Below are 25,719 nucleotides of genomic sequence, written 5' to 3'. Positions count from 1 at the left end.
GATTACTAGAGCAACATAATGCATGATATACAATATATAAAATAGGACAGCAGAATCCACTACAGAAATAAAACATTGGACGTGAGACAGATTGCATTATGCTCTGAAAAAGTGAAGTAACTAAGGGTAACCGTAAAGCTTCTTATTTATAGACTGCCTTTCCCCCGAGGATCTTAGCATGGTTCATGTTCCAGGAGCAGTGGTACCTACAGACTTCTGCCCCATTACTTGAGCACCTGAGTTCTGTTCTGTGTGTGTGTGTTTGTTTTGTTTTTTTTTTTTTTTGGCAGAGGTGTTTGATATGAAACCACATACAGTACACAGGACCATTATATGATTAAGTCCATTATAAAAATTGTAACCCACCTGCTTCCACTGAGGCATCAGCTACAAAAAACAACCACTTTGTAACACATAAGCAGTTGGTAGAAAATGTTTCTAACTTGGGGGGGGGGGTGGTTTGATCACTCACTCAACAAAGAATGTACAAGAAGCTCTGCATATCAGGCACCAGCTTCTCTTTGCTGCCCACTTGATCATTATTGTAAAGGTTATTAATGCTGGTTTTCTTCACTTATATCTTTTTTGTCTCACAACCAAGGGATCAATACAAGTGCCTGCCTTTTGGATGCCTTTCACTGCTGTGGCTGTTGGGCCCCAGCCCATAATGACCTTCACCTAGAACACTTTGAGAGCCAAGGAGAACAGATCAGCTTAAGAAGGTTGCTCTGTCCATAGGGTGACCAGCTTCTCCCACAGAACACATTCTTACAAACATTGCAGTTTTGCCTTTACCTCTCAGTTGTTGACTCGAGAAGCTGTTGCACCAGGTTCTGACTGTGTAGTAGTGAAATGCTCTTGTGAGAGCTGATGGTTCCTGCGGAACTTCCATGATTAAGAGAGGCATGACCACTGCGTTGTCTCAAATAAAGGCAGTTAAGATGCTTGTCCAGCTGCAGTTTGAAAGAAAAAAAAAAAAAAACAACCTGGCAACTGTTGTTGATTTTTGCTCTGCCAAAAAAAAAAAAAAAAAAATGCTTTATTGCCATTACCAGAGATCTGTTGAAAAAAGTACTTGATGCAAATTATTTAACAAACTGTAGGAGAGCAGAGAATGTTCAGATTCGCTGTTCATCAAAATAAGTTCACCACATTTGGAAATAAAAACAGGATTCCCCCCCCCCCCCACTTGTTAAAAGAAGGCAGTTACGTAAATACAGAAGTGGAGAGAAGGGAAATCTGTGAGATTGCAGCAAGAGGGCTTGGCTTTGAAATAGCGCCCTAGTAAGTGAAGACCCATCACCGGGGCTTGTATCTAAGAAGGCATTCCTGGCTTTGCAGTTTGTACAGTTAGGGAGGCTGCAATTGTCATAATAGGCACATTCCCTGCAGCCCAGCTCTGCACCCGTTCTGCCTTCATTTTTGGCTCGCTCTCTCTCTCTAGAGCCAGGATTTCTAGAATACTTTGGCCTCTTGTATTACTGGCCAATTGAAGTCACCGTGCCAGATTGTCTTGTGATTGTACTTTTTCCTCATTAGGATGGAAAACCAGGCATACTGTAGTCTGTAAGAGGACAGTTTTGATCAATCTTGGTCTAATTACACTGCCAGTTTTTGAAAGTCTGCCCTCTTCACTAAAATGAAAAGTTACTGGGTCATAATCGCTACCCAAGGAAACAATATGGATACTTCAGTCCAGGGTCGTCTGTAACTGTTGGCTGCATTTTAGACTGGGTGGTCATTTTTCTCAAATGCAGGAGGATAGCAAGGGAACAGCATCCCCCCACCAGACTTCGGGATTTCTTATTTTCTCCAATTCCACACTTTTTTTTTTTTTTGCTGACACTCATTTGGAGTGACAGGTATCTTTTTTTCTTTAGTCCTAAAATTCCAGGTGACCGGTCTGAAACATTGAGATAACTGGTCGAAGGTAACACCACGCAAACTACACTAAACAGATTCAAAAATTATTAAAACAGAAATGATGCGGGCGAGGGGGATAAAAATTGATTCCAATTCTATAATCTCTTCCTTTTCTCTAGGATCTAAGAGGTAAATGTTTATGGAAGTTCTCATAAGTTTGAGCTGTGCGGCCCGAATAATTGGATCAAATCTTTAATATCCAATACTGGAGTCATCAAAGTGGATAAAGAAATGAAAATTCCATTATATTTCCCTGTGATCTGGAAATATTCAGTCCCTCTTGAAGGAAGGCATCAGACAGAAAGCTCATTTTAGATAGCCTTGTCTAAACCGTGTGACTCTACCCAGCAGGGCTAAATTGAGCCTTCCCTCCCCTTGAGCGGTTTGGTCCCAGCTAGCTCTTGGAAACCAAGCTTGGGACATGTGTCACAAGTCTTAATGTTAAAGCAGAGTCCTTTTACACCTGTTCGAAACTTGCATTTGCCGGCCACACGGTGAACGTACCCGGAAGATCCTTGAATACGCCCCTAATTAACAGCTTCCCTGTCTGTGCATATTCTGCGTCCTCATACATTTTCTCTCGGTTGCTAACAGGCTTCGATGGCTGAGAATAGTATACCTCTATACACTACCGCTTCCATGGGAAATCCCACTCTGGGCAACTTAGCCAGCGCCATACGGGAAGAGCTGAACGGGGCAATGGAGCATACCAACAGCAACGAGAGTGACAGCAGTCCGGGCAGATCCCCTATGCAAGCTGTGTGAGTACTGTCCACGCCCAGAAGGTCTCTGCATGCGATGTGCACACGAACTCTTCTCGAGCTGCTTTTTAGACCCTTTCTGTAATTTCTGCTTTCCTAGAACCTAGGTAGAAGTTGGTGCTTCTGGAAATGTTTAGCTCGGTTAGCACATAAAAGGACCATTTATACTAACGTTCCCATAAAAGCAATCAGCTTCATGCAGCCCTACAAGTGCACACGGCAATAAAATGGGTGACTCATTTGCTTTTTTTTCCCTCTGCTTGGCATCTCAGGCCATTATTTAAGCCACATTACCTTTTCCTCCTAAAATCGGTATGCGTCTCTGTGAGTTTGTTCAACTTGCCGGTGTGCCGAACCTGGCAGGGGGAGAAAGAGTGCTTGTTTACTTGGTTGTGATAGTCCGGACCGCAAACACCACGCTCAAGCGTGATGACCAAGCATTAACGATGGCACAAATGAAAGGCGGCCTGATTTATAGATTGCTTTAAAATATCAAAAGGAAAATTAATAGGAGCATTATAGCAGCAGACGGCAGTATAATGAGCACCGTATAACTGAATGAAGTGATGGGCGATGGTTGTCCATGCTGAATGTGAACAGCACAGGGACTGGGCAGACCTCCCGAGAGGCTCCGATGCCTCCCGAGGAGGAAGAGCTCCCTCTCCGCTAGGGAAGGCTGCAAAGAGAAGAGACACCACGTTTTTCCAAGTGATTGGATTTGCGGGGGATGCCAGGGAGTGGCCATCTCTATCTCTTACCAAACATCTGCTAAACCGTTGCCCCCTTTAAAGGGACAAACCAATCCAGCCTTTCCAGGACTGCCAGCTCCTGGAATCGGCCCCTTGTCTACACCTGGTTTGTGAATTCCTTGACCGACATCTTATTTTAAGGTAATTTGAGTGATGGTATGACCTGGAGCGATTAGCAACAGAATGAATTGGCATCTAATGACAGCAGGGAAAAAAAAGAAAAAGAAAAAAGGCTGTCTGCCAGGGAAATGGGTAGGTTCGAGGGGAATCTGAAATTTGATTATTTAGCATTTGAATGTCATGCCCAAAGAGCTTTGAAAAGGATCTTTAAAGATGGAAATAATCGTTTTTAATTTACAGGAACCATCTCTTCACATTTAGTACACAACACTTCAAGAATGCGTTTGTCTTTCACACTGATTCTGCCACACATCACCTCTTCTAAAGCAATCTGGTGCTCCCGACTTTATTGTTATCACACTCGTGTTCGTTTTTAAATCATTGTCCTGACAGGAGTGTTTACTCAGATATTAAGGAAGTTCAGAGCAAACATAAATTGGTATATAAGCCGCTTCAAGCAATACTCATTAAAGCAAATATATCCGAAGTTACTGGTTGGAAGAGAGACTATTCCTCACAATCTATCTGCACTCCAAAGGGCTGGTGGATATACATTCCTGTTACGTAGTGCAAAGGATTACTGAAGAGAGAAAGATATTTGGATCAGAGCCTCGGGCAACAGTGGAGAATGATGCTAATTTTACTGTACGAGATAAAGCCCCTCCAAAGTTCCTAACTTTGAATGAACCCCAGCATTACCAGAAACCATCTATCACAAGCGGCTTAATTTTTAACGAAATGAAGGTTTCCGTTGTTTTCTGCTGTGTTTAAGGAAACCCTGTGTACAGATGTCATGACGCACGCCGTTGCTCACATCTCCCCGGTTTGCGCTGTTTGCTAAATATAATTGTGTGTTAACAGCATCGCCCTTGTGCCCGCTCCCAGTGTCACAGAATGTTACTCTTTTTGACCCTCTGTTTCCATTAAGCGACTTCTGTAATGACACAGTTTTCCTTCTTGTGCAGTATGCATTACCCGGCTATGATGCAAATGGTTTCTTAACTGTTCTAGTCTGTTGGAATAAATCAAGCTGTAAACTTTATAGCGTGGCTTAAAGAACCTTGTTAGGACCGGCAGCCCAAGCTTCGATCTAGTGTTGAAACCGAGCTCCCCGTTCTTACCCTTCCCGTGACACTCCACTACTACCCCATTTTGTTTCTCCTTTGAAACACTAGAAAGTACTCCCATAATTATGGCTTTGGGGCATTATACTTTTATCCCGATAGGAACTAACGGAGCTACAAAGCAAAATACTCCATGCTGTGCACACACCCTCAGAACACAATGCCTCTAAACACCAGTCAGCTTTAGTTAAAAACTCTCATGTTCCCAGAGTGGCTAAACAAAGGAATTACTCACATGTAAGAAGGGAAGTGTGTGGTTTTGCACACAGTTTCCATCGGGAACTGTTTGGCAAGTAGGAGATGGAGAGAAAGGTGGGGCAGCGGGGTGACGTGCAAGATGGCACATCCGTGCAGTTCCGATTTCCAGGAGACACGCACTTGTATGTGAAGAATAGTATCTTAAATAGTTTGCATCTCACCTGAAATGTATCTTGCTTGGAAATCCATTCTCTTGGATTCTCTGAAGCACCATATGCCCGTGTGACTGCATTTGCCACACTCAGGGGGGATCTGCTGGTACGAATAAATGTTGTGAGGCTGGATTGCATTTCTCTGGAGCTTTAAGGAGCCTTAATATCTAACTCAGTTGTGTTGTCAAGGCTGTCACACAGATCTCGTCAGTGAGCTAGCATTTGTCGGGGACGGGCTCTGCATTAGGCACTGGGGCAAGCCAGCATGCACGACAGGGTCTTAACCTGTGTCTTGGGGTTGGTCAATAATCATACTTGACTTCAGCTGCAACTTTCAGGGGAAAACAAAATATTCTCTAATGTGACCTGTGTTTGGGGAGACTTACACTGTATCTGGTTTGTTTTTGTCTGTGCCTAGCGAAACAGTCGTCAGAGTCAAAAATTACAAAGCAAGAACTTCCTCAAGAATATTCTATTTCTCAGTCTTCCCACCCCTCCCAAACTCAAATTCAGGTTTATAAACCTGAATAGATGAATAATTAAGCATATAAGAAGGAAAAGTGAGAAAACGATGATCCAGGATACTACAGTGAACTTCAATACAGGACTTGGTAACACACAGATACATTTCTTGCCAAACGTGAATCAGTGGAGAAGAGGGGGTAATTTGTGAAGTAACACTGCTATTGAATAGTGAAAATATGATACTGAAATATGAAGAAACGTTCACCGTTGTCAGTGATCCAGGAAGCGCAATTTAAAGTAACCTGCGCTTACCTTACACCTGCTAAGCAACAAAATATTTTAAAGTAACGCTTGGGGGGGCGTCTGGGTGGCCCAGTCAATTGAACATCCGACTTCAGCTCAGGTCATGATCTTCGCAGTTTGTGGGTTAAAGCCCCGCAAAGGGCTCTTTGCTGACCCCTCAGAGCCTAGAGCCTGGAGCCTGCTTCGGATTCTGTGTCTCCCTCTCTCTCTGCCCCTCCCACGCTCACGCTCTTTTTCTCAAAAATAAACAAACATTAACAAAAAAATTTTTTTTCTTTAAATAAAAGTAAAAGTCATGCTTGGAGCTGATGAAGTTGAATCTAAATTGATACAGCCCCTTTGGAAATTAATACTATAATAAATCATAAGAACCATAAAGATGTTTTTGGCCTTTGCTCCCAGAATTTCATTCTTAGAAATTTATCCTGAGGAGGTAAATCAGCAGAAATAGGAAGATTAATGGATAAAAGTGGTTACTCTATTATTCAAAGAGCAAAAGAAAGGAGAAAAAAAAAAGACCGTCACGAAACACCCAGTATTAAGGGACTGATGGGTCCACACAAGGGGTCTCATACAGCCATAAAAATTACAACTGAAAAAGCTAGCAAAATCATCTTATTTCCATTATGTATGCAGTATGTAAAAATATTACCCCCATGGGAGAGAATAGGCAAAAACAAAAAACCTACCTTAATTTGGGATTTTGGGTGATTGTTTTCTAAAGGAGTCATCGTCACTGCACCTAATTCTTCCCAAAAGAATAGAGGGTTTCCTCTGAGGGCTGGCTTCAAAGGTATCCTGGGAGGTTTCAATGCTCTGCCATTTCCTTATTGAAGTTCCTACTGATCCGTGAACCCCATCTTCACTTTTCACGGGGGCTCTTCAATTACACAGCCATTCCTGGGCCTTACTGTACAAACACAAATAAGTAGGACCATTAAAGAAACTAAAACGAGACGGAGCACGACCCGTCAAATGGGCTGTATTACAACTTCGATAAATTTCGTTTTGCAAATCATTTTGAAGAACATGGGCACCATTTTTTTAAAAGCTATTTACCCTGACATCTACCCCCAAACCCTCTCTAGGCTGTGCTAATTTTAGAGTCAATTGGTTTTCTGAAGGTTCACATCATCAAGGGCAGTCCAAAGCACTCCTGTTTGTTTTTAAATGGTTCGAGTGGCCTTTGGGGTTTGCGTACATCAATTATTTAGGAAGTCGGCCATCCCCAGTACCCCCTCTTATTACTAATACTTGATAATGTCAATTAAAAAATCCTCCCTTCTGCAGCTTGTCCCAGCGATGGGACCATTTTAACTTGAATGGTTCTTTTACATATCAAAAGGCTTGCAACAGAAAGTAATTTGTATTTGCAAAGGATCGGTTGTAAATATGATTTACGAACAACATTTCTCAATTGTTATCCCCGTGGTTTCGCGTGATCCCCCGCAGTCCCCTTCAGGTGAACCCTGTGCGGGTCCATAATGAGAAAGTTGGCAGATCTCTTCACAGGCTACGGCGTCCCGGTGGCCGCTACCAGCCGGGCCTCTTGTTTTGCCTTGTTTACAGCTGACAGCGTTATTATTCTGATTGGGGCTCTGCTTTCTTATCATATTGTTGTGTTGGGCGAGCCTTTTCCTCTCCGTTTGTGTTTCCTGGCAGGGCTTTTCTCGCCTTATTGACAGTTTGTAAAAATATGCATTAATTTGGAGTTTCAAGCATGTATCATGGTGTCTCTTTGCTGTGTTTGCTTGAAGTTGATTAATGATAGAACCTCGCTTGGGGTCGGTCTCTGGAGACTTCTTTCACAGGTTCTGCATGTTAACTAGCAAAGCAGAACACACAGCAAGCCATGATTAGCCCAGCCTCCCGCACTCTGTGGTCCCCACAAAACACCATTGTAGTGCAGATTCTTATTTCACGTAATTCTTCCAAGATTTGTATTCTTCCACCCAGGATGCCCCTGCGGGGCCTGTTATCTGGTACTCAGAGTACCGTCCTCCTCGGACCAGCAGCATGGCGTGGGAGCTTGTCAGACATGCAGAGTCTCAGGCCCCATGCCACCCCTGCTGAGACACACGCAGCACTTTAACAGGAGGGCAAGGTGATCTGAGTGCGCTTTAAAGTGTGAAACGCACCCCTGCGGGAGAGGCTGCTCTGGCCAGGGACTGTTCTAGAACAGCACTGCCCCACAGGAACCTTCTGCCCTGATGGAAATTTTTCTCTCTCTGCCATCCAGTGTGGTAGCCACGGGCCACACGGGGCCCTTGAGCACTTGGAATGTGGCACTGAGAAACGCAATTTTAAATGGCATGAAGTTTTCATTCGTTTGAATTTAAATAGCCACCACCCAGTCCTCCATCTAGGGAGGCTTTTGCTGCCCCCACCCCCAACTTGCCCTGGTCCGGAAGGGCCTTCCGTGAAGTGAACCTGTTTTCCTTCCTTCCAGGCATCCTGTGCACGTCAAAGAAGAGCCCCTCGATCCAGAGGAAGCTGAAGGGCCTCTATCCTTAGTGACAACAGCCAACCACAGTCCAGATTTTGACCACGACCGAGATTACGAAGACGAACCCGTAAATGAGGACATGGAGTGAGCATCTCTGGGCAGGCCAACCCCAAGAACGAAGATTGGGGGGGAAAAACACGTCAAAAGTCAGCAGTGAAATTGTTCTCCATTTGTTGTACAGTCTGGAGGATTTTCACTCCATTCGGACAACTCTGAAACGTGTTAACTCTGAGTGCCATCAAGAATCCCATTTGGGAGTATTTTTGATTTTTCTACTTTTTGTTGAAAAAAGGAATTTGTACTCTGTGCATTGGATGGACTTGTTTGGTACTTGGGATTTTCCTCTCCTCTAACAGTCAACATCAGTGTTGTAAATTTGCTAAACTGATTCACTTTTAGCAGCAGACTTTGAACTGCCGTCCTGCCGACGTGGGACACCGAGGACACCCAACTGAGCATGTGCGTCTAAGCTGCAGACCAAGCCTCTGCCCAGAATTTAAGGATTCCAATGGACGACCTATTTGCACAGTACTGCATGTTGATTATCACTGCCTTTACTCCTTTTTTTTTTTTCGTTTTTGTTTTGCTTCCAGTTGGGATGGGGAAGGCCTTTGTGTGTGTATTGGGGGGAGGGGGTTAAAAAAGTAATTATCCCAAACTTTTTAATGTATTGCTTTTTTTTTTTTTTTTTTTTTTTTTTTTTTTTTTTTTTTTTTTGCTTCTACTATACCATTTTAAGTTCTGACCTCAGGCCTCCATTTGGGCCCACGGCCTCCTGGAGGCTTAAAGTTTTCTGTACCTTGTGATGAATGTTAATAGGTGTTTTTATTATACAAAGCTGAATGTCATTTCTCGTTTGTAGTTTTCTGTCACTCATTCCATTTTCCTTCAGACATCACCACGTTTTCTCTAAAGTCAGAAAACATTCCGTTTTGGTCTTTTTCAAAAAAGGTCCCAAATGCTGCACTCTCTACACATGAAGGTCCTCTCACACAGACCTGAAGTCCTGCCAGAAAGAGAATGAATGACAGAAAAAAAAAAAGAGAGAGAGAGAGAGAGACACCCTAGGAACAATGCAGATTCATTCCACGAAGCAGTATTGGAGGTGGGAAGGGGGTGGTTTCAGTTTCTTTTTTGTTTTGTTTTTTGCAGCTACCATCATTGTCAGTAAATGCCACAGCATTCTGCGAGCACAAGGACACATAGGCAGCACTCCCCCCCCCCCCCCCCAGATTCTCCTGCTAGACGGACAGTGTGGCTGTGGAAGGCTCTCCCTCGGGTAACCAAGTTGCCATGGGCCACAAGCTCTCTGATGTTAAAACCAGGCTGGGTTGCTTTGTTTGCAAAATGGCCAAAAAGCTGGCTTCCCTGAGCAACTCTGCTGAAAAGTGGTTGGCGGCGCTGAATTTAAACATCAGTCCAGACCTGCTTGGTGGCATTAATCTGTTTGAATGCAAATTAGATTTCAGATTGAATTTGTGATGGAAGTTAATGAGGACTGAGTTCAGCAAATGCTAAAGTGTTAATTTCAAACGTGCAAATTCGGTACTGCAGTTGAGTTTGTTATGCAATATTATCCCACCAAGCCAGTATCCAAAACTAACAGTAGAAGACATCGAGGAGACGGGGGTGCATGGCGCCCCTGAGCGTTTGGAGAAAGAAACGTGGCATATGCCGAACGTGACGGCCATCGGTCAGTACAACCTCAGTCCTTAGGAACCCCTCAGTGCTTCCACTCTGCACCCACTTTCCTGTCACTCATTTATTTATCTAGGACCGTAGCTTTTGTTTTAGTTTGAGAGCCTTTTGGAGCTTAATTTATATTCTTTGTACCTTTTTTTCTAAAATTACCAAAGATATTACACAAAGGTAAATTATGTTCTCTGTTTTATGCTTTATCTGATGAAGCCAAATATCCTCTTATTGTTGATCAAAGGAGGCGAAAGAATTTTAGAGGCAATTGATGAGTTATAGGCTATTGCTAACCTGAGAAAGAGAACTGCTCCTTCTTCATAGAATAAATTTAGAAGACCAAGTAGGTAATGGAACCAAAGTTGTTATTTTTGTTATTTTTTTTTTTTCTTGTTCTGTACCTCGACAGAGACCAAAATTCCTAAAGAGAGATTATGGGGCTGCTGAAGGTGAAAATGGGGCACAGTGTTACAGGAGCGAAAGAAGGAAGGGAGTCCCATCTCAAAAACCTGAATGGATGCCACTGAAAATTAGGGGTAACCAGTAAAGGAGACAGTTAAGAAAAAATGTAAAGAAAACAAAAGCTTCTACATTGGAACTAAATCACAGGCACATTTCTAGAATACATTTTTGTTTTTCTTTTTACAGAAAGAGGTATGCCACTTTGGTTTTAAGGACCGTGCTAGGATCACTGCATGAATTATGCTTTGTCTTGGCATATATCTTCCGGTTTTTGTTGGTTTTTTTTTTTTAATGTTTTCCTTTTTCCTTCCTTTTTTTTCTAATTAGGCTTTGGTCAGCATTTTCCATTGAAAGAAAAAAAAAAAAAAGTAACACTCCCGTCCACTCATGAGCTTGGTACAAAAACTTCTTTGGCCATTTCTTTTGAAGCTTCACTGTGCTTTCTGTATAAAGGGCAGTCTGTGGTCACTCGAGACTTTTTTTTTTTTTTTTTTTTTTCTTAACTTTTCCAGGCAGCTTCATGATGTGCAGGCAGTAGCCAGACAGGGTCATGGGAAGGGGGCCCTGTGCTTCTAAACTGAGTGGTTGCTGGTTCGTTTGGTATTCAAAAGAGGATAAAAATCTGGTAGATTAGTTCATTCTCAGCATGTGTAGCTAGACATGAGTAAAGATAACAGCATGAGAAACTGTTAGTACGCATACCTCAGTTCAAACCTTTAGGGAATGATGAAAATAAAAAAAAATACATTTCACTCAGTTGCACTTAGTCGTATGTCTTGCATGCTTAGTCTAAAGACTGTAGCAAAAAAAAAAAAAAAAAAGAAAAATTAGATTTTACATATCTTTGCAGGTCTCCCAACCCTGCAGAAGAACCAATTGAAAAAAAAATTCTCAGGCTTTACAGCAAGCAAACTTCACTATGATTTTTACAATTCTGATTCTGTATCCCTTGGGGGGGGGTTATTCCAGTCGCTTCTTTAGGATGGGGTTTATTATGTTGTACATATATTCCAATGTGTCTTGTGTGAATCTTTGTCTTTTTTGGGGGAGGGCAGAGGGCGGTTCTTTTTTTAGATATTGTTCCTAAAAAGGAATAAATGCATACACCTGTTTGTCAAAACACCTTTGCTTTTTGTGCAACTGCTTTATATTAACGATACTAAAAAAAAAAAAATAGCTTTGGGAAAAAACTACTGTATGTAATGGAATTGCAGAATTTGCTGCACATGTATTTTATTTAGGTATCCTTGCTTTAAGAATATTGGATGACATTTCCTGACATGTGGGAGGGAGAAATTCCCTAACCTTTTTTTTTTTCCTTTTAAATTGTAACATAGTTGACAGATTTTTTTTTTTTTCTGTTCTCATTGATCAGAGCATTTTGTACAGATTCGTGTGTGTGTGCGTGCGCGTGTGTGTTAACCTGTTTTTTGATACATTCCTATCCCTTGTGTTTATCCCACCACTGCCTTCCTGGCTATCTTAAACAAGTTCATACATTTGAAAAGAGAAAAAAAAAATGCTGTTTAAAAAAATGTTTTCTCCTGCTGCAGTAAATATTTTGCATGATGAAATTCCAGGGTCACACTTTCAAAGTTTATCAGTGAAGTAGTGATTAATAATGGGGAGTTGTCAAAGCTATTGAACTTTTTTGTATAAAAAAAAAAAAAAAACTTTACAAGGTGCCAAGATGTAAAGACAATTTGTTACTTTTCCTTTTCCTTTTTTTTTTTTTCCTCCAAAGAAAAGCGTACATTAGGGAGACAGTCCCTTGTATCAGGCAAATGCACTGTCAGGAATGAGAATCCATCCTACTTGTCCCTAGAGTCTGTCCTTGTAAGACAAGTGACGCTGCCCGCGTTGAAAACCAGCAGTGAAATGAAATATCAAAGCTTCTGTACACGAAGAGTGACCGCCAACCTTGCCACCCTCGGACAGCGCTAACATTACAGCCAGCATTCCGTCAGACCTAGGAAAGAATACCTTGGATTCTTAACCCAAAATCTGATTGATGTAAATCACTAGCTATTTTATTGTGGGGGGAAAAAAAAAGTTAAAAAAATATCTCCTCTCCTTTCCACATTCCAGCTGAGCTCCGTTTCCAAGGGTACAAAGAAGAACATGCTTGTAAGGATTTTGAATCTTTTGGGTACCTGTTGGTTAATGGTATATATACCCTCTTGATATTTTGGATGTTTTTGAATGTTGGTTTCGCTTTTTTTATCCTGAGAATGAGACTTAAAATTCTAAAGGCATTTTATGGGGCCGGTGTAGTTCCCACGATCTCTGCTACCCAGAAGCCTTGATGAAGATGGTCTAGTCCGGACTATGAGCACGGTGCTTCGTGGATATGTGCTGCCAGTAACAAGAATTTTTTTTTTTCTGTTTTGTTTTGTTTTGATAAGGCATAAAAGAAACTCATTCCTTGACATCAACTGTAATTCCATCATTCCGTGTCTGTGGATACAGACAATAAAAAAAAAAAAAATGTTGTGTAGTCAGTACTCATGACTGACATTATAGCATTCTCAAATGCAATAAAAATGCTGTTTGTTCACACTGGTAGTAAAAAGTCGCCACAGCCTAAGTTTCTTTCCCCTTCTGACCTGCTGATACTGTATGTTAGGCATCTGCCTTAGGTTTATCACCAGCTGCTTGCAACACAGAATTAAAATCAATCTTAACTAAAAGCTTTCATCATCACAGAGGGCTGAAGCTCTCATCCTCAGGGTTTCAAAGTCCTGAGTTTCCACTTAGAGAACTGGAAAAAAAACAAAAGCGATAGAAGCTACCTTTTCTCCCGAGGAAGTGCACCCTTATTTTTCTTCATCAAATTTTATCCAGAAAAAAAAAAAACCCACAAAATGTTTAATAACTAGCATTAAGAGCAAACTAAAATTTCACAGGAAAGCAATTTCATGAATAATTCATTAAAATTTCACATCTGCAAGATTAGTCATCCAAATAAAATGCTAATGTCAAAAACATGCACCGTCTATAATATTCTCATCAAGAAATCTTTTTGCATATAATGATAAATGCTTAGATTAGAACAAATGATTTTATAAAAATATTCTATCAAAAGTATGCTAGATAACCACATCCACTACAGCAAACAGTGAAGCACGAGGAACTAAATATTCCAGAAATACCATCTTGATTTCAAGATTTGTGTCACCGCATACCTTGATAAAAAACAAAAAAACAAAAAACCTGCTATTTGTCTTTTAAATTATTATGTCGTGTGTATTCTAAGGATCGATGAGATGGGGGCATCATCTTTCAGTAAAAATTAAATTGGTATATTGAAAACAGCACTTGAAGTGGCCAAACCGTAGTAACATAAAACCCTTCTGGATGTAATTCAGAGTGTAGCACAAGCCAAAAGAGGACTTGAAAATTAACCAAGCTGCTGTTCGGCCAAACACCGGCTGCCGGTGAGGAACACGTAAACGTGCTTTCCGAGCATTGTTTTGAAAAGCCCGTCTTAGGGGGAAAAATTTTTTTTTAATATAGGTTTTGCTATTAAGTTGCAAAGTAGTGTCCTCTTTTCATTAACAGTTATGCTACAGTCTAGAAGCCCTCTAGTCTGATAATTAATAAAACATTTGAACCCTTAATTCTCATCTAGCTGCTAAGAATATAATATTAGGGTTAATTGAAATTCCTTTAAATGCCAGGCTTACATATAAATACTGCTTACAGCATATGCAGTTGGTAAAATTAAATATGTACACATATTTGAATAAGCTGAAGGACCCAAACCAAGTATGACCATGCGTTAGTGAAGGCTGTATGCACAGTCCCTTTTTAGTTGTATTTCTGGAATTCTTCTGAAGCAGGAACATGCTCTTTTGCTCATTCATTTAAGGCTTGTTGCTCAGAGAAATGAGGCAGGAAACCCAAAATACTGGTTCGTTTAAATGGAGGCCTTTATATATTAAGAGCCCCGAGTCTTAGACGAATTTCACACCAACACAAACAGCTACAATATACTAACTCCCCATGTCCCCGTCCTCCACTCCCCACCCCCATCAAAAAGACCAAAACAAAGTATAATTAGTCATTCTTGACTTACTAGGTTTTGCGTTCTTTGATATTACATATTTACGTAGAGGGTAGTAATCATGATTTGTCTTTCATCTTCATTGTAGTAGAGTCAAATAAAAGTATTCTTTATTAAAGTGAAGTTGGGTCTCAAAACCTTCATTTAAGGCATTGACTGATTGATGAAAGGTTTAAGACAGAATTCACATTGGAGGGAAATTAAATTACCTACAAAAACACTGGTTTAACTGGGACAATATTTGGATTAGAAAGCCATCACTCTAGATATAACCTACTTTTATTTATTTTTAAACAGTATTTTATTTAAAAAACAAACAAACCCTATGGCGTCTTATTTCCACTCTGATTGCAAAATGACATTCGATGCTTAATACTATATATATACATATGTATATATATATACACATACATATACATATATATATATATTCAGAATTGTCAGTGTTCCTTTTTTTTTTTCTTTTTTTTTCTTTTTTTTTGGCTTCTACCAAGAATATAGGGGATGGGAAAAAGACAAGCTTCCAAGTTATAATGTTAATTTGAAGGTAACCGGCCTTTCAAGAATTAATTTCAGCCAAAGCAATAATCATTATTTACCAGCTTGTGACATTTTTATCACTCATCATATTAGCAAATTTCCATTGAAAATGCTAAAATGGTTCGTCATAAGGCCGGTAACTGCTCTGGCTGTAAAAATGACCAACACAAGTGCCGGTACTCAAACATTAAATTATACTGTAATTAATAAAGACAGTTAAACTGTCTACTAGCAACAGCAATTTAGGTAACCACATTTGATCGGCTATAAATTGTAACTACATTAAAATTCCAGAAATATTAGCAATATGGATTACTTGATGGAAGTCAGTGCAGATCACCAACTGCCACCCCCCCCCCTTCTTTTTTTTTAAACAACGGAAGCTCGGGTCAGGTTGACCACAAATCCGTGGGCGAAGATCAGGCCTTAGCACTTTTCATCTTGTGAAACAAGCAATTACAAATAGTTGCATCGATTTGTTAAAAAGCTTTAGGTGACATAAATTGTTTCCTGTTTAGCTTATTGCCCTGATACATAAATGTCACCAAGTCCAGTATTAATTAGGGCCGTGGAGGAACACGGGGTGCCTTCCAATGAAGATTTTGTCAGTCGTTCGGTGAACGTTCTGGAGAGCTGCTCTCTCCCTGAATCATTTCTCATGAGTGGCAGAGAGAGAGAGGAAAGGAAAATGATTTTGTCATGTGAAGTCTTTAAGACCAGCTTGATTTTTGGTTTTGAACTATAGGACAGGATTTCAGCCTTGCTTTATTGCCATCTGACAGAAAAGCACCACATTTTTAAAATATCTTTTAAATAGAATAATATTTACAAGGCATTTCAGCCCCTGAAAAGCTAACACTTCTCCCTTCTGAAAATATAGTACTATATGTGTCTCCTTGGGTTGCTATTTCCACACTTAAAATACAATTTTAAATGGCTTGTGCGTGTTATTGACTTAACATAAATCAAATGTATCATATATACTTTCTTTAGGTTGGCAAGCCACTTAGAAAAATACGTTAGATTCTGGGAGGAAAAAAAAGTCTGGAGAAAATTTATTAAATAGAAGTTTTTACTGTAATAGAATATTAACGTAAGCCAATGCTCATTTGCCATTAAGCTGATCCTTTTTTAACATACACATGCTTTTTATTATTTTGCACTCAAGCAAAAATTCCACATTCAAAGACTTTCCATCCAGTCGGGAATGTCTCTGGCAGGAAACACATAAGAAATCCTGACCTCCAGAAAGACAGCAGACATCGTCCATGCTGAGCATGAGCCCCACTAGGCAACAAAGGGAAACCCACTCCTAAAACACAAGGCACGAGCTAGTCAACAGTGTGGAATTGGGAGAAACAATTATTCCTGAAATCCTTCCTCACTGCTACTCCACCAGCGCACAGATGAAAATGTTTGATTTGCAACATAAAAGATTCATTAATTACCACTTGAATATTTAAAGCTATTTTGCAGTCTAACAGAGATAGATAAAGCAGTGAATTAAAACCTCTAATAAAATTGTAAAAATATTTCGGTAAGTTTACTCGTGTTATGATTTAGGGAGAGATTCAAGCATTCTCACGGAATAGAATCTTAGCAGTTTTCAAGTGTGTATTTGAAGGAAGGAGCTAAGTGTTCTGGGAATAATTTGTTTCTCACTTTCAAATGTTTACTAATACTTTATTTTCAAATCAAGCTTGCTACTTTAGGACTCTATGGATGGGGGAAAAAATTGGCTCAGCAAGTCGCAGCATTGTATGTCTGATCCAGAAACTGAAATCCTTTCAGAAGTACTTTGCATCCAAGTGGCGGTTTCCTACCCACAAAATGCACCAAGTCTAAAACATCCAAACCCAAGAACATACCGTAACAGTCCCTCCCAAGCATGGGATTGATCTACCTATGACCCAGTATAGCATGTCAGTGTTTGGATCCTGGGACGCTTGAAGGAGACCACACGAAGCACGCTCTTTGAATCAAATGCTAGAGAATCCAAATGCCCGATTACCGTCTCAGCCCTGACTATCACAACCTGATTGACCTTGACAAGTCACTTCCTCTCTCTGGTCCCGTGCTTCCTCTTTCTGTCAATTGAGGACATTTAACTACATGACAAAAAGGGTTCCTTCTGATTTTAAAATTCTCACCATTTAATAACATGTGCCCCCTTGGGGACTTCTCTTGATGAAATCTATGGTCTCAGCCCAAGAGGGTTCGTGTGGGACTCCATATTTCACCAATATTGTAATAATCGTCTACTTGAACTCTGCCTGGTAACATGCCCCGTTAGGAACACATTTCACTAGCAGGCATGCATGCTTCTAGCCATCCATCTACCCACAAAGAAACATTAAAAGACTTGTTCACACTCGACCCTGGATGTACAACTGGAACTCAGACAAACACAGCCTTGGCCTCACAGTACCCAACGGTTCACTGGGAAGAGAGCTCTTGAACGTTCAGGGTGCCCTGCAATGCAGTAAGTGCTAAGGAGAAGGGAAGGGCAGGAGTATTTAGGAACACCACGGAATCGTGCTGGCGGGGGGGGGGGGGGGGGGGGGGGGATCAGGGAAGCATCCCAGAGCACGTTTAACGGGAACCCAAAGGATGAAGGAGAGCATGCCAGCGCGGAAGGAGGAGGAGAAAGTTCTAAGCAGAGGCAATAAAGCTGGGATGTCAGCGGCATGGGACTTCCCGGCAGAGTTAGTAAGAAAGGTATAGAAGGACACGAAATAAAGGCATCCCTGCAGTTCCCCTGTATCAAGCATATGGCAACATCGTAATTCTAATGCTTATTAACGGATCTGAGTGCTGTACACAGTCCAGCTTGACAAGACCTGGGGACGTGGTGCAAAATCAGTTTCACACTCAGGTGAGCAAAAGGCTTCTCCTCACCCTCCCCCCCCCCCCTTTCCCAGCCACATTGGCCACACCGTGCATTTCCTGGGCACCAACCCCACTCTGTCTCCAGGCTCAGTGTTTCTATTCCCATCATGGTGGACCTTCTTTTCCTGGCTCACATCCTCCCTCCTTCAAAGGCCACAGCAGAGAGGGCTTTCCTGACCACGCACTGTAAATGGCACCCTAAGTGCCCACTCTAGCCTCTACATTCCATATCCCCTTGCCCACTTGATTGTTCCCATCGTGCTTAGCACCTCTCAACATGATATATTCATTTGTGTCTTTTCTTATGGCACATCTCCCTCCAACTGCAAGGGCAGAAGCACTCCCTGTACGGTTCGTTGCTGTCCTCCACCCTCCAGCATGAGGACCACGGATAGATGCTCCCATCTGCTGAGTGGAGGAAACAATGTCACACTACTGGGAAGGCTACAGGTGGCACGAGCCCCTGCAGTCACATTCCACAACCTGCCATGTAAAGCCGCCTGTGAATTTCAAGGCCCACCAAACCAAGGGTCACTTCAAAGACTGTCACACCAAACCTGCAAGGTGGCAAGGGTCACTGACAGGTTGCACACGAGGACACTGAGGTTTCCTCAGTAACCCACTCTGGGTCCCATGGGGAAGGCTCTGCAGGGTCAGCATTTGGGTCCATGGTTTCCTCTGCAGCCCCTATGTGAGTGCTGGCCATGCTCCCTACCTCCAAAGAGCCTCTCAGCAAAAGGAAGGGTCTCACAGAAAGGTAGCAAATATGATCCCATGATTTTAAAGCTCTAGGCTTCAAAAGAGACTCACTGATGTTCATTTTGAGGATATTACAAAGTTGTCAGATAACACAGAGGAAACCATTTACATGTGAATCCCATACGGGTGGTGCCCACTATTAGACACAATGGCAGGAGAACAATGCCTGAGGGGAGAACAAAGACTCAATCTCCTGTGCATCATGGGGTCTTTCTGACTTGCCTCACCTCAAAGAGGACTATTTCTGCTGATGGCCTGCTCCTGTCAACAGCCCTACTCCCTCCTTGGGTCTTTCTTATGAGGTACATTAAAAATCTTTCTGAAAGATAATCACCTCTATATCTAGAATCCCACACCAGTGTGTCTGGAGAAGATGCTAGAGCAACAGTGAGCTCCTTGAGGACAAGGTTCGCTGTGTCTTGTTGCTTGTAGGACCAATCTGAATGCGCCTGGTGGGGAATGAGGCCGGAAGCTGGAGCACATAGGCCTGGAAGTAGAGTCTGATACATGGGGTTTCAGCATCCCTGCCTTCCTGATGCCTGCACGACATTGGGCGAGTTACTTAAACCTCTCTGAGCTTTAGTGAAAATTTTCACATTACAGGACAGTTACCATGACTAAGCAAGATAGTGTATTACATAACAAATAAGCCACTGAATGGATTCTTAGTAAATGGGATACTGTTGAGAAAAAACCGAGCCCGGGGCCCATCCTCCTGTCTTTGACACTCCAGCTGGGGGCCAGGATTGTGTCAAGTAACTTCAAACAGAAACAGAAAATTCCACATGTTACAAGAATGTGTAACACAGAGAGAGATGTGCTTTGGAGAGAAGGGCTCAGGGAACAGGTCTGCAAAGACAAGAGGCTGAGTTAAGACCTAAAAGGTGACTATGAATCAGCTAGGTGGACTTTTCAAGACTGAATTCACCAGCATTCGTTTCCGTTCTTCAAGTATAGCGCCCTCATTTTTCTTTGGAGGGGACGCCCCTTCCCACCCCGTCAATGATACTTCAGCAACACCAGCATCTTCAACTTCCGCGCTCAGTGCGCATTCCCAGACTTCCATTAAAACCACTGAGAGAAATACTTTTCCGGAAGGTCTTATTGACTGGCTAGGACATCAGCCTAGAGCTACAAGTGGCTACTTTTGCTGTGAAAAAGGTCCATCTAAAGAATAGAAAGAAAGAAAAAAAAACAGAAACAAAAGAGAAAGAGGTGGAAGCTCAGAATAATACTGACAGCTGAAACGGAGACCAAGATGGGAATCCAAGAAGGGACCTAAAATCCAAAACTGGGAATAAGAATTAGAGATATACTGATACCTCATTTGAGCTCCCAGATCTAGCCATGCCCGAAGGTAGAGATAAACTCCTGGATTTGCCATCATTTGAGCCAGTAAATTTTCTTGTATATGCCAGCATGAGGTGGCTTTCTGTCTTTGGTACTCAAATAGCCCTACTGAGTGTACTACAGGGTGGGGGAGGGGGGACTTCAGAGAGAGAACAGCATGTGTGAAGTCCCTAGGGTAGAAAAGAGCGTTCCAAGTTCAAGAATCTGTAAGATCTGTACGTCTGAAGCTGCCAAGTGTGGGGCAACGTATAGGCGAGATGGTGCTCGAGACAGAAGCAGGGGCTGGACAGATTGTTGCCGTGGCTTCATGAGAGTCAAGTGACATGTCAAAGACATGTTCTAAACTCTTCTGTCATCTCGCAGGTAAAATTAGGACTCCAAGCCACTCTGGTATTAGAGAGAAAAATGACATCTCCCTGGGGCTACAAGAGATGCAAAATTAGAGTTTTTGTGCTTCCACCAAGCCCAGTGTAATCGAAGATGCCAAAAAGGGATGGTTTCTCCAGGTCATTGGAAAATGACTTGGGTAAGTTTTATAGCATTTGTCTCATTTTTTTGATCAAAGGAAATTTGCCTTCAGGCTTGACTGCCTGCAAGTCTCAAAAGCAGAAATCACAGCTTAACAGAGAGAGAGGGGTCACTAACATTGAACACAGCTTTCCCCAACTGGGGATGTTTCCAAACATGTGTTCCTAGGCTCGAATAGGCCTGTCGCTTAAGAGGAGGAAAGATACTCAAGAAGAGACCAAGATGAGACACATCAAGAATTGGACTCAAAGGGCGGACTCTCCTCCCTCCCACTCCAAACCCTGCATCTCCCTGCGTAGAAACCTCACGCCTTCGTAGCAGAGGAAGGTTGCTGCAGCTGCAACACGGCTGGCACACAGCTGTATGGTAGAGTCACTGTTTCTGCTCAGCGTCCAATTCGGACTACCTGCTGTCTGTCCGTGGCATACCAGCTGCTCAATATTTTGATTATGAGGCTTGTTTTCCTCTGTGCGGTACGGAAGCTGACCACAGGCGGTGCTCTATCTGTGAACCCTGAACGAATGTCCCCGGCTCTCACCACTGGAGAAATCTAGGGCAAGACACTGAACGACCCAACTTGGATCATCCCCTCATCTCCCAGCCAATCAGGATGACCAACGGCAGGAGGGACATCCTCTAACAGGCCAAGTGTGTGAGATACATGTTCGCCAGACCCACCAGAATCATAGGGAATAGGGTACAACTATTTTATCTTAAAACAAAACAAAACAAAACGAAGAACAGTTGGGCTGGAAAGCCAAAACAACAACTGTCCACTACCCCTACTAGTGCTGAGTGTTGTGTTGAGCTCACAGCAATCAAAGACATACTTCCCAGCCCTGAAGTTGCTTATAATCTAGTCACACCTTCGAGACAGACCATTTATCTAACAAGCAGTTTTACTGAGTGCCTATAGGCTCTGGGAATTCAACAGTAAAACAAAGCAGAAGGGGCACCTGGGTGGCTCACTCGATTAAAGGTCCGACTTCATCTCAGGTCATGACCTCACGGTTCATGAGTTTGAGCCCCGCGTTGGGCTCTGTGCTGACAGCTCAGAGACTGGAGCCTGCTTCAGATTCTGTATTTCTGTCTCTCTCTGCCCCTCCCCTGCTCATGCTCTATCAGGGGGAAAAGAAAAAAAAGCAGAAAATAACCCCTGCCACCTCAAGTTTCCTTTCCAGAAAGAGGAAACAGACAATCATAGGTTTTACAGCGATAAGTGATTGCCAGAAAAAGCAAGAAGCTCAATGGGAAAGAAAGGACCAGGGAGACGGCTGGTGGGATAGTGGCCATAGTAAAGGCCCCAATCAAAGGTAAGATTTGAATAAATATCTCTAAGAAGCAAGCCAAGGAGTTATTCAGGAGAAAATCAATCTAGCTAGAAGGAAGAGAAAAGGCAAAGGCTCTGAGGCTGGAACATAGAGAGTCAGAAAGAGGGTCATAAGAAACAAGGATAGAAAAGTAATGGGCAGCAGATGATTATATGTACCAATGGCCTCATTATGAGGACATTCGCTTTTCTTCTCCGTGAGATGGAAGCCAGTGGAGGTTATGAGCATAAACATGGCATCCAATGACTTGGGTTTAAAAGGATTCTTTTGACTGCTGCACGGCAAAATGCGGGGAAGCAAATATAGAAGCAGAGGGCTCCATTACAAGAAAGACTGGTGGCTGAGACACAGGGACAGCCGCAGAAATGGTGAGAAGGAGTTAAAATTTGAAAATAGAGCCAGTGGAATTTGCTGCTGAGTATGGTGTTCACCATGAGGAATAAAAATCCGTGGAGACCTGAAGTTTTTTTGGTGTGATCAACTGAAAGAATTTTTTTGGTATGAAACTGAAAGACAAATTGAAAGAACAGAATTTCATCTACCAAACCAGGACGATTACAAGACAAACACACTTATGGTAGTATCAGAAGAATTTTCTAGACTTTTAAACTAAGAACCTTCCTGCATATCTGTTTGTGATGTTGAGTAGGCAGCTAACCAAAGGAGCCTGGAGTTAGAGAAGAGGTTGGACCTAGATATGTGCCGTATTATGTGTTAGGGGAAGGAAAGGGTCAACGATATTTTGGTTTCAGTAACACAGAGAAGGTAGAAAATCTTGTTCCATGAAAACAGAATCTAATTTGGAGAAAGTGGATAGTTTGGACTCAGTGAAATCCAGTGTTTGGGGATCCAGCTGAATCATTTTGGGGCCAACATTAGATGACTTACCTAATGGACTTAAAATTGATGTCTTTGGGTAAAAAGTCTCTTATGCTAGCCTTGAAGGAAAGGGGATTTAGTTCCTACTTAGTGCTAAAGTAAGTTCTGGAAGTAAAATTTTAATTTCTATCATGAGAACTAGAAAATTGTATTGAGTGGGAGTGTGCGCACACGCGTGTGTAAAGAGGGAGAGACAGAGAAAGAGAGAACACAAGCAAGCACGTTGTTTATATACAAACAACTTCTAACCTCAAGTATCATTTCCTGGGTTAGATATTTTCTAAGAGTTAGTAATTTAAAAATAAACATTTTCAAAAAGATCAGTTCACCCTAGGTTCATTCTCTCTCCAAAGTCCTTCCTTAATTACAAAACCTGCATAACCCATTTCCTTTGGTGTGCAAAAAGGTGTGTAATTAAACCATCAGCATAATACCTATCTCCATGTAAAACCCGCACTTATGAACTTTAACTGCTGAATAAAAACTCCTATTACATGACCATTAAGTATTATGAATAAAGCAAGTCATGGTAGGACTTGATTAATTTTTATGCACTATGGATTGTGTCTAGAAGAAATTTGATTTTGGTGGTTGTCCTCCTAGGCAACCCCACAGACTTTGGTGGCTTCACCTCAGGAAAGGCATATGCTGAACTGACTCAGGGAAAATGAGTCAGACCTCGCTGCGGACTTAACCTACTCGTAGGGTGACTCTGTTGAGGGAGAAACCTCAGCTCCCACTGATAAATCATCAATGCAATCAGCATTGGAAAGAAAGGGAGTGAGGGCAATGGGTGGGTAGAAAAAAACTGGCGATTCCCTTTGGTATAATTTCAAAAGCTGACAACTTTTTAGGTTAATACACATTTTAATTTTTTAGGTTAATACACAAAAGCCACAGTTTGCGACCTAAGTATTTCATCTGGAATTCCCCAAATCACCAGTTTGTGCACCAGGAGCTTGGACTTGGAGACTCTTGGTTTAGGCTTTGACAGGAAAAATGAAGATTTTGTGAATGGCTTCTCAAAATCCCCAACAACTTCTATTCTATGAACCTCTGAGTAGAGAAGCAGGATATAAAAGTAGTGTCTCTAATGAAAAAGAATTGAGTTTGACCAGCAGGAAGAAAGGAACGTTTGGAGCAACAATAACTACAGTTTCGATGATTAGGTCTAGAAGTGTCAATACAGTGTCCCTGCTGAGACAGAATAACTAAGAATAAAAGGATTCCCATATGGAAAAGACCTAAGCTAGGTTTCCCAGGGTAAACCCAGAGATGAAGGATCCCATATCCAAATGGAATGAATGACTAGGAGATTACATTAAGAAAATGAGGGTGCCAGGCAGATAGCCTGAGAAGACTCTGGAGGGTCCTGGTACTTGGAGTGGTAGGAGAAACAGTGAAAGTGTTTCCATGACCTCCTTTCCAGAAGGCCTCAGGATTGGATAGAAACCAAAAACCAAGAGATTTATATAGTAGAGTAATAGTGCTGGAATCCACGTAGTATGGAGAATGGGTAACACAGGTAGAGGCAGAGATAGCCTCCCCTGAGTCTTCCCTCCTGCTCCTCATTCCCTCTGTATCCTGAAGTATACAAAATTCAAACTAAGGGAGTCTAGTCTTGGAAAACACCAGTGTCCAAGGTGGAAGCACAAGAAAATTCTGTGAGAGACAGATTCGGCTGGTAGAGAGGTGGAAAAACTTGTAGCGACAAAAGCAAGATATGATAATGCTAGAGGGTCAGATACCCTTTTCCCCTCCCTCAAGGCTTGGACTTCAGCTTCTCCCCAGGGTCCACTTTACTAAAAGACTTAGTAGATACCTGCAGGCATGCAGGAACTCGGAGACAGAAATAAGATGCCTCAGGAATACAATTTCTATTCAAGACAGATAGGAGTCATTTAAAATAGGAGGTCAAAATTAGATTTTCAGCACAGATCCTTTAGAAAACACGTCTAAAGGAAGTACTACAGAAAAAGAAAAGTGAAAGTAAGTAAATAACATTGCAAAGCTTCTTTTGTGTACAAAAGGATAAAGCCAATATACGTTCTTGATAATCCAAAACTAGATTCTAGATGATACCAACATGCAGGTGTTGAGGTATGGACTCACATCTGAGAAAATTACAAGAGAAAGGGAGAGGAAACTAGAGTGGTTGTCTTATTCAGAGAGAATGCATTATTTTTATTAATTATAAGAAATTCATAGGGAAGCATAGTAATATAAATGATTATTAATAAATTAGGGGTAGCCCCTTGGATAAAGAAAATTGTATACAAATATTCAAAGCAGTGGGGTGGGGGTTGGAGAGAGAAGTAGAGCAGTATTTAGGAAAGAAGAAACATGAAAGCAAATTAAGTTTTAATAGGATAGTTTTACAGTAAATATAAGCATGTTAAAGTCAAAAATCAAAAAAACAGAGACTGATGTTGAAGTGAAAAACACAAGCTAAGCACTAGTAATGTGTTTTTTTCCTACAAAAAACACATTTAAACAAAAGGACAGAGTTTGAAAATAAAGCAATGAATTAAAAACAAACAAAAAAATGAACCCAAACAAAAGAAGAGATATCCATTTCAATAGAATGAAAGAAAAAAAAGAGGATTTGAAGGGGGGAAAAATCAAATGCACAAAGAAGTTATAAGCCTGACCAAGGAATAAGAATGAAGAAGAAAGAAAGAAAGAAAGAAAGAAAGAAAGAAAGAAAGAAAGAAAGAAAGAAAGAAAGAAAGAAAGAAAGAAAGAAAGAAAGAAAGAAAGAAAGAAGAAAGAAAGAAAGAGGAAGGAGAAGGAAGGAAGGAAGGAGAGAGAAAAGAAAAGAAAAAATAATGATAATAGCACAACATGCACCTAATAACATGC

General features: G+C 41.6%; 1 protein-coding gene and 1 long non-coding RNA gene across 4 annotated transcripts in view; one reads left to right on the top strand and one right to left on the bottom strand.

Moving 5' to 3' along the window:
- FOXP1 (forkhead box P1) overlaps window positions 1–13,087 on the top strand; it is a 174,701-nt gene extending 161,614 nt beyond the window's left edge. For all 3 annotated transcript variants that reach the window (XM_030307234.1, XM_030307233.1, XM_030307231.1), the window contains exons 15-16: window positions 2,518–2,684; window positions 8,305–13,087. In XM_030307234.1, coding sequence (XP_030163094.1) covers window positions 2,518–2,684; window positions 8,305–8,449 — 312 coding nt within the window. In that variant the 3' untranslated portion in view covers window positions 8,450–13,087. The remainder of the gene's footprint in view (window positions 1–2,517; window positions 2,685–8,304) is intronic.
- Window positions 454–6,761, bottom strand: LOC115508478. The gene is made up of 4 exons (XR_003967020.1): window positions 6,545–6,761; window positions 5,097–5,187; window positions 2,979–3,040; window positions 454–1,011 (listed from the first exon to the last, which is right to left on the bottom strand). It is a non-coding gene; the product is annotated as an uncharacterized LOC115508478 (long non-coding RNA).
- Window positions 13,088–25,719: the final 12,632 nt, after the last annotated feature.

The sequence above is a fragment of the Lynx canadensis genome, chromosome A2 (genome assembly GCF_007474595.2).
Source record: "Lynx canadensis isolate LIC74 chromosome A2, mLynCan4.pri.v2, whole genome shotgun sequence".
In the NCBI taxonomy this organism is placed as follows: domain Eukaryota; kingdom Metazoa; phylum Chordata; class Mammalia; order Carnivora; family Felidae; genus Lynx; species Lynx canadensis.
The sequence above is the reverse complement of the archived record's forward strand: the minus strand, read 5'-3'. Positions and strand labels throughout refer to the sequence as shown.